Source organism: Triticum urartu, chromosome 6 (genome assembly GCF_003073215.2).
Source record: "Triticum urartu cultivar G1812 chromosome 6, Tu2.1, whole genome shotgun sequence".
Taxonomy (NCBI): Eukaryota; Viridiplantae; Streptophyta; class Magnoliopsida; order Poales; family Poaceae; genus Triticum; species Triticum urartu.
The window spans coordinates 329,698,952-329,707,956 of NC_053027.1; the positions used below are offsets into that span (position 1 = coordinate 329,698,952).

Genomic DNA, 9,005 nt, shown 5'->3' on the forward strand with positions numbered 1-9,005 from the left:
GTATATCACACACATCTTGATCTGACTGACCGTTTCTGTTGCATTCCCTAATAGCGCACAGTTCATCTCAGCGAACTGTATGCCGTATATTGCACACACATTGATACGGTGGCCCGTTTCTGTTGTTCTGCATCATCGTAAACAGTTCTACTGGATCAACCATATGCCCCGCATCGCACACGTAACTAAAATCTGAATCGTGTTTGATGTCTCCACCATCACAAACGTTTTGCATCTTTTTTGACGGTTTATTACATCCCCGTCTGCGATTAATGCATCGCACACAGTTTCGTCAAAGGGTCTCTGATCGTAGTATCGCGTTAGTAGCATCCTGCAATAGTGACATATTCAAGCTATATGCAATTTTATGAAAATATGGACATATAGCAAAGCAATATGGACATTAGGAATGAAGTCACTAAACAAGTGAGATAAATAAAGAGTGACAAAAAATTCTAAAAATTGTCACAAGGACATTTCTGAAACTCATAGCATTTTCTAAAATGCACTGTACACTTTTTCAAATAATACATAACATTTTATTTGAATTGCATGCATATTGTTTTACATTGTACATACATTTTTTGAAACCCGTGAACATTTTTAAAATTTTCACGACATATTTTTGAATGCTATTGACATTTTTTAAAATTAGTCTAACAACGTTTTTACACTGTGTTTTTTTCGAAATTCTTGGTTTTTAAAATTCTAAGTGAATTTAAATTTTGGAACATATGTATTTAGTTTTGTTTTCAAAAATACGAACAAAAGAGAAAAAATGAACTACTGAAAAACAGAGAAGAAAAATAAACTAACCTGCAGGAAGCTACTTGGGCCGGCCCTTTTGGTGAAGCCGTCCGTAATAGTGTAGTAGTAGGTAGGCGGGCATGTTGGTGGAGCTGGAGCCCAATCCGGGCACTGGAAATTTCTAGCATCGCGACGGTTTAAGGAAGCATCGCGACGTCTAATCGTGGTCCCCCTCTAACACCTTTTGCCGAGACGAGATTCTCTTCCGCAGCCGCCCCCGTCGACGTCGCCGTCGCCGTCTTTTGCCACCGCGATGCCTCGGTGAGTGTTTGACTCTTTTGATCTAGGTGCAGTGGTTGTGGCTCGAGGGGATGGTACGGTACGATGGGCGCTGTTAATTTGAAACCCTAGCTTAGGCCCCCGATGGTTGCTCGGGGCCTGTAGAAAACCGTGAGGAAGGAGGGGGATTTTTGGTTGAATGGGAAACGGGAAAAAGCTAGAGGACGCGCCAATTGCTACGTCGGGCAAAGCCACCATGGTCCATGATTGGAGAAGACGGCACTGTGATTTCGCCGATTATCTCTTTGGTCGAGTAGGTAGGTAGATAGATTCGTCAAATAGGAATCTGGGGCTTACGGTAGAGAACTGATGAAAGGTCTTGTTGTGCTTCCTGTGTACATTGAGACTTTGTTACTGCCTGCCATGCTTTGGTGCTTTGTGCTTGAATCTTGTTGTTCATCTTTTGCTTGAATTGACATCCCCTTGTTCTTGGCTTGCAGGTATTATTGCGATTACTGCGACACTTATCTGACCCATGACTCGGTTAGTGCTTCCTTTTTCCAATCAATTTTTATTATGCTTGACAACAAAAATGAGTACAAGTTTGCTTAGTTAATTTCAGTGTTCCATATGGTTGTGTGCAGCGATTTGAGCTTAGCCTAGTTTGCTCCAGTGAATGTAGTAATTCTGTCGAACCTAAGATTAGTTTTAGCTTCCACCGCAACAAATACTTTCTTTGTCATTGGAGTATATTGATTAGTATTCATGTTTCTTTTTCAAGAACAGACATTCAGTATTAAGTGCTGTTTAGTACTTAGATTATATTCATCTGGGGTGTTCGGTTCAGTATTGTTGCCAAGTCCGTGGATATGTTTCATCTACTAACATGTTCTTTAAGATAGTAACGTTTATTTAAGATGGCTGTGACTGTGATCTGCCAAGCATGTGAATCTATTCAAGGAGCCCAGGTTCATCGTGCTAATCAGCTTTATAGATTATCAAGTGTCATTTTGTTATTGTGAATGTTATAGAGTAGCAAACCAGGTATGGTGCTGGGTGGTATGTCAATTTGGCATGATTATGTTGCTGACTTTGCAAGCTCTTCAGTGGTCAGTGACTTAACTGTACGAGCCACTTAATTGAATTCTGACATCCCAAGCCAAAAAAGTGGACTGCAGGAGAGTTGTGTGCCCTGCTTTCCATAGCCGGAAACATAAAATTAGGCACTATGTGATCATCTATTGATGTATAATCATCAGACGATGTGCAGTAATATGCTTTTTTTTTTCATTTCAGTAGGTAAACATTATTGCATATGAGTGCAATTGGATATTTACAAAATACAACCCACACTGGTTTTGAAATGATAGTGTACTCTTTTATCCTTTGCTCTGGTGTGCTTATTTTTATACCTATCTTCTTTGAACTAATCACACATGTCAATAATGGTGCAGCCATCTGTCCGTAAGCAACACAATGCTGGATATAAACACAAGGTATTCTTTCTTTTTACCTTCATAGATCTTTTTTATTCTTGTGTGTACACTGTTTTTCATGTGAAACATTTTTAGGCAAATGTTCGTAACTACTATCAGCAATTCGAGGAGCAGCAAACTCAAAGTTTGATTGATCAAAGGATAAAGGAACACCTGGGACAAGCTGCAGCGTTCCAAGTTGGCGCTCCTTTCAACCAACATCTTCTTCAATATCCAGGAAATATGCCCCGTCCCCGTCTTCCGATTCTGCCCACACCCATGATGCAACATGGTTATCCTCAACATCAACAACCTGGTGGGCCATTTGCAAGGCCTCCTATTTTACCAGTTCCTGGGGCTCCAGGTAAACTTCAGTATTGTTTTCATTTTTTATCGTGATTACTTGTATCTATAGTGACATTTTTATTAAAATCGGATAATCCATAACTTCTTTAGTTTGTGCTCCTTTAGATAAACTCAATTGCTTATATATTTCCTGCATGGAAGATAACAATTTACCGGTTGGTATTCCCACAAGGATACAGAAACAGAAAGGTCTATAAGATGGAGAAATTTAGGCTAGTTTCTTTATTGCTTGATTCTGCTTCTTCAGCATATATTTAGTCTTCGTCTTGATCTATTGATTTTATTAATTTTGCTTAGTGGGTCTGAAGAGCAAAACCAGCTGGATACCGCATTGGACGTGTATTACATGGTTTGAACAATCTTGACCATAGTGAGATAGGAATGGACATGGATTTTTGGCTACTAAGCACATATGCACTCTGATAAAAATTAAAATCCGAAAAATAGTGAAACTAATCTCATTTTTTTCTTTTGGAAACAAGCATGATTTAGGCGTTGTTTGGATAGTGGAGATTAGCGTTAGGATTATAGAAAAGGAGTTTTTAGCCGATTTTTAGGTAAACCTGTTTTAAGTCTGTTTTTGCGAATAATCAGTTTGTAAAAAACTACGTTTGGTTAGAAAATTCGGAAAACTGGTCCGCCCAGTTCCTTGTTTGGATACCCACAACCAGTAGCTGTTTCTATTCCCATTCTCCTCCCATGACTCCGTGAGTGACTCACACTTTCCCCAAATACACATCATGACGTCATCCAAGCTCGGGGAGATGCTGCTCTCCTCTGATTCTTCCCCCGCTCCGTGACACCGCTGCTCCCTCGTCTCGCCCGTGGAAGTTCCGCGCGCGGACGCCGGCTAGAGCGCGCCTCCGCCCCCCTGATGCCGATTGCTGCTGGACTCCCAGGTCGCAAGGTACACGCCGCCGCGCGCGGACGTCGGCTACTGCGCGCCTCCGCCGGTCCGCCCCTCTGAACTGCTAGGTTGCCAGGCCTCCTACGCTTCGTCCGCCGTCGGCCCCGCACAAGCTCTACCCGGCGAGCGGTCCTGCTTCAGGTCAACTCACAGGCCCTGCCTCCACTCAACGCCGGCCATGCAGGCTGCACGGAAATCAGCCGTTTTACCATTGGACCGGTGGTGCCCGGCGCAGCAGGCTGCACGGAATCACAAACAGCAGAATTGGCGCCAGCTGAGTTTGTTGAGGAAAAGGCGGGGCGGAGAAAAGCAGTTGCATCCGTATGTACTAATCGCGTTTGTGGAAAAACGAGTAATACTCGTTTTCCCATAAACCCGGAATTCTGGGTGTGTGAGAAACGAGTTTTCTATATCCGTGGTGTTGTTAGACGAGCCAAACAAGATTTTGTACAGTTAGGCAGTTTCCTTGGCTTATGTAGATCGCGTTCTCTATATTCCTCTTATCCAAACAACGCCTTAATGTTCTACCTATGCACAAATTTCTGTGAAGAAAAAAACATTTGTAATATTTGGGGCAATAAAACACAATCGATGCTGCAAAAAGGCTAGGTTTTAAAGCATTTAGAGCACCTTTTTAGTTTTTCCCAGCAGACCAGCACAAATGTCATTCCTTCACGGAAATTTACACGTAGGTCGAAAACTAAGAAATGTTTGTCGCCAAAAAAATTCAGATTTTTTTCTCTTTTTACATGTTTTTGGATTTTTACTGTTCATGGTGAGTGCATTTGAGCTTGGGGCAGAGTAGCACTTTCAGATAGGAATGGACAGCTTAAGCTGAAACTCTGATTGAACTTTCATAGGCACTCAGATGAAAAGGGGTAATTACTTTCTACAAGCATTTTTTTGAATAAAGTAAAAAAAATGTCCACCATTTTTTACAAGTATATTAAAGAAGATACCAGATTCAAAAGTTTCGTTTTGATTACTAAGGTAGTTGATCCTCCAATTTTACGTGAGTATACCTAGATTGAGATTCGATCTTTTTCCATGTTCATATGTGCAAGTTTGTCTTAGATATGGTCACAACACTTAGATTAGTTATTGTATGCTGCATCGATCTTTTTCCATGTTCATATGTGCAAGTTTGTCTTAGATATGGTCACAACACTTAGATTAGTTATTGTATGCTGCATCTCATCCTGGGCTTATAAACATATCAACTTAATAGTATAAGTAGACTGAGTCTGCTACTCCCTCCGTATCAAAATATAAGACGTTTTTTGACAGTGCCAAAAAACGTCTTATATTTTGATACAGAGGGAGTATTAATTACTGTGATGACCCTGAATAAATTACAAATTGATGTGAATTTAAAGGTGGCATATGAATGGCCAGGCCACTTATCCCGTAACACTATTTAAAAACATGAAGGAGATGAAATGTTTTTAATTTCCAGTGTTCTAATAGATTTTATTAGAACAGTGTAAACAATGTATTGAAGGGTGGGGTGTGTGTGTGTGTGGGGGGGGGGGGGGGGGGGGGGGGGGGGGGGGGGGGGGGCTTGGTGCAGCGGTAAAGATGTTGCCTTGTGATCATGAGGTCACGGGAACAGCCTCTTGCAGATATGTAGTGAAAGGCTGCATACAAAAGACCCAAAGTGGTCGAACCCTGCGCAAGCAGGAGCTACATGCACCTGACTGCTCTTTTTTTAGCGTAAACAATGTACTGCGGCTTTGTGATTCAGTGGTAATCAACATGTCCTTTTGTTGTTCTGTTGTTAAATGTTTAAACGCGTGCATCCAGTTTATTCATGATGCACTGATACTTCTTTAGTTTCATTATGTAATGATGCCATATAAGATCAGTTGCCACTTATCAGTCAAAAACAGAAAGCCACAAACACGGCTGTCATTCTTTGGCTGCAGACAAAGGAAAGCCACAAACACGACACAGCGGTAAAGCTGTTGCCTTGTAACCTGCTTGAGTTTGGAAAGAGCCTCTTGCAGAAATGTAGGGAAAGTCTGCATACAAAAGACCCAAAGTGGTCAGACTGGCTGCTCTTGTGTTTTTATCGTAAACAATTTACTGCGGCTTTGTGATTCAGAGTGGTAATCAACATGTCCTTCTGTTGCGCAACTGTTGCAACCAAATGTTTAGAGGCGCAATCCAGTTTATTCATGATGCACTTATACTTTAGTTTCATTATGTAATGCCACATAACATCAGTTGCCACTTATCAGTCAAACACAGAAAGCCACAAACACGGCTATCAATCTACAATTGAGTGCAGTCAAGGGAACTGCTCACTGTATCTTAGAAAAAAGGAAAAATTCATGTAGCTGTTCTTTATAAGAGTTGAATTTCTATTTTCAGTAAAGCATTCAAACTTCTGAATTTCTTATCATTTGAAATAGTGATTGATAATCTTAAGTGACTATTTTCTACAAATGTTCAGGTTATCCTGGTGCTCCAACCATGCCGCAGCACGGGGGCCCTCCTGGTTCAATGCCTATGCAGGTGGCACCTCTCCCAAGGCCTCCGACACTACCACCTCCAACATCTGGGGCCCCAGGTGCACCCATGTCCAACAACGCATCACCTCCAGGTCCTCCACCGATGTATCAACCAAATCAACCACCAACTGCAGGCTCAACTTCTGGCGCTCCACCCCTGGCCCCAGCGGCCCCTCCACAGGCTGCATTCTCCTATGCACAATCGAATGAAGGCAACCACTGATCTGTTCCTTGGTGGTTATCGAATGAGATTCGAAGAACAGCCGTAACTTGGAAGTTGATGCTTCCTGCCTGTCTGTCTCCTGAATTTCGGAGGCAGTCTGTCTCTTGAAATTTGGAGAATTGTTAAGAAAGGCTTCCTGCAGTAGTATTTTTTGTATTTTAGGTGGTGTAACCTTTACTTCTTAATACACCGACTTCGTATTAGTTTCTTGCCCTTGAAACTTGATAATGGATATAACCCATGGATGGCGTACTTGATGTAGTACATATTTGTCATTAAAACAAATTTATTTGTTGAGATAACACTGGGCTCCTCTTGGCATGGTATCAGTTCACTTGGACGCTATTATCAATGCTACACTTTTACTCGTTTGATTTGCTCGATGTTAATGTGAATATTGGCTGTCAAACTTTCATGTTGACGAAAATTTAAATCTGGTTCGAAAATAACATACAAAGATCCACTTTGTTGACAGAGTTTTTGTCAGAAGTAATTAGCCACGTTTTTTTGAACAACAACAGTTTTTATGCCATTAACAACATTTTACAGAGACCTCGCAAAAAAAACATTTTACAAAGAGTAGTGTGAAAGGTCTCACTTGACATGGCGAGAGCATCTCTCACAGTACAAAGTCATGTGTCTGAAGAGACATTCAGAGAGTCACAAGCCTATTTTTAGTTTTGATCGCTAACTTTGCTTGATGATGCGCTTTAACATTAAAACACCTGTGATACCCTGGTACTGATAAAAGATGGCGACGCTTGAATAGAAGCAATAATGGGCCTTATGTTCCAGTGACCTATGTCTTTGAATATGGAACTCGTCACTGTTGCTGATGCAAATAGGTACTGTGGTTCTGAGATTTGAAAGTATCTACTATCATTGTGGCCAAGAGTAGGCCATATGCTTCAGCTTGGAGAGAAGATGACACCGGGGAAGACATGGCCGAAACCTGTAGCTGCTGACAATGACCATTTCCTCCAAGTTGGATCATCACATCAATACTTGCTGGAGAATGTTGCATATTTGCCTCATTTGTCCAAGCGGCATCAGAGAAGATTCCTTGACCTGCAACTAAAGATGATGCTTGTATGATTATTGGATGTCGTACTACAACAGTTGTTGAGCATTGATCTTGTCATGACATCACCTCCTTAAGCTTTGGGCCTGTAAGATCACATTCGTCACCAGGTATACCTGTGATGGTTGACAACATTTTCTACCAAATAGGGCATCATTTTGTGCTTTCCAAAGGCACCACAAGAAAGTGAATACACTAGTTACATTGATATGGGGATGAGCCGAATCCAATAAAACCTTAATCATTTGTGGAATGGAATGATTATGTTCAGTCAAAGCTTCTGTTCTAATATACCAAGGAGATGAGAACCAAGCAGCCTTTGAGAAAGGCCCTAGAAAAAGCATGTGCATTTCATCCTCTTGGTTGCAACATCTAGTACAATTATCACTAATGTGTTTCGAGAACTTACTTGCACGCTTACCCGTCAGAAGTGCTCGGTGAAGAAGTCTCCATGCGAAAGTTTGAACTCTTGGCTCCAGAGTTTGTCCCTCCAAACCTGATTGAGAAGATTTACAATCTGCTTTGGAACAGATTTTGGTCTCTGATTTGCTGGTAGTACTAGATTATTGAAGCAGTGCTTGTAGGCACTTTTCGAAGAGTGGTCACCTGTAGGGGTTAGTCTCCAAACCAACACATCTTTTCTAGTAGTATTAACAATAGGGGTTTGTAGTATAGCTTGAGCAACATGAGGATGAAACAGAGCGTTGACAAGATGGATGTTCCAAACTTTCTGATTAGGAAACCAAATATCACTATGAATAGCTGGATAAGAGTAAGGTGGCTGCTGGATTATAAGATTCTCATAAATATTTTGCCACTGGGAAAACCAAGGAGTACTCCATATGGAACTACTACCATCTACCAATTGATAAAAGGAGGCAGAAATGAGAAGAGGTCCGACCTTCAGGATAGCAGTCCAGAAGGCTGATTTGGAAACATTGTGTTTAACTCTCCAAATTGATGTGTCACTATGATACTTGGCCTTGAGGATAAGAGAGATGTAACTTTGGGGTTCCTTTGCTAATCTCCAAGCTGCTGACAGAATAAGACTTTGATTTATAGCCTGTAGATTTCGAACACCTAAGCCACCTTTCTTCTTTTCAATACCTATATCAGCCCAAGCTCTTAGACATAAAACTCTTGTTGAAGGATTCTCTCTAACACCTGTCCACCAAAAGTTCCTAACACTGATACAACGAGGTGCTATACAAACGGTTTTTAACCCCTTTCCGCGACGGCGTTCTGAACTGTCGCCTAGTGAGTGACTGCAATAGGGGGAGGGGGGGTTCTTCCCAGACGACCTAGAAACCGTCGGGGATATGCCCTCCTGGCACACACGCTCGGCAAAATGAAGTCGTGTGCGATCGGCGAGCGATCAAATACGGTTATACGTACAATTATGCTAAAAAATACA

General features: G+C 41.6%; 1 protein-coding gene across 1 annotated transcript; it reads left to right on the top strand.

Moving 5' to 3' along the window:
- Positions 1-893: 893 nt before the first annotated feature.
- LOC125513394 (U1 small nuclear ribonucleoprotein C-1-like) lies at positions 894-6,812 on the top strand. Its single transcript, XM_048678505.1, has 5 exons — positions 894-1,068; positions 1,527-1,569; positions 2,481-2,522; positions 2,598-2,865; positions 6,230-6,812. The coding sequence occupies exons 1-5, from the start codon at positions 1,061-1,063 to the stop codon at positions 6,508-6,510; spliced, it is 642 nt and encodes a 213-aa protein (XP_048534462.1). The 5' UTR covers positions 894-1,060; the 3' UTR covers positions 6,511-6,812.
- The last annotated feature ends 2,193 nt before the right edge of the window (positions 6,813-9,005 follow it).

Excerpts from the sequence above, each read along its gene's own strand:
- LOC125513394 (XM_048678505.1), top strand. Across the intron at positions 1,570-2,480 it reads CTTATCTGACCCATGACTCG|CCATCTGTCCGTAAGCAACA; the intron begins GTTAGTGCTTCC and ends ATAATGGTGCAG. Across the intron at positions 2,866-6,229 it reads ACCAGTTCCTGGGGCTCCAG|GTTATCCTGGTGCTCCAACC; the intron begins GTAAACTTCAGT and ends ACAAATGTTCAG.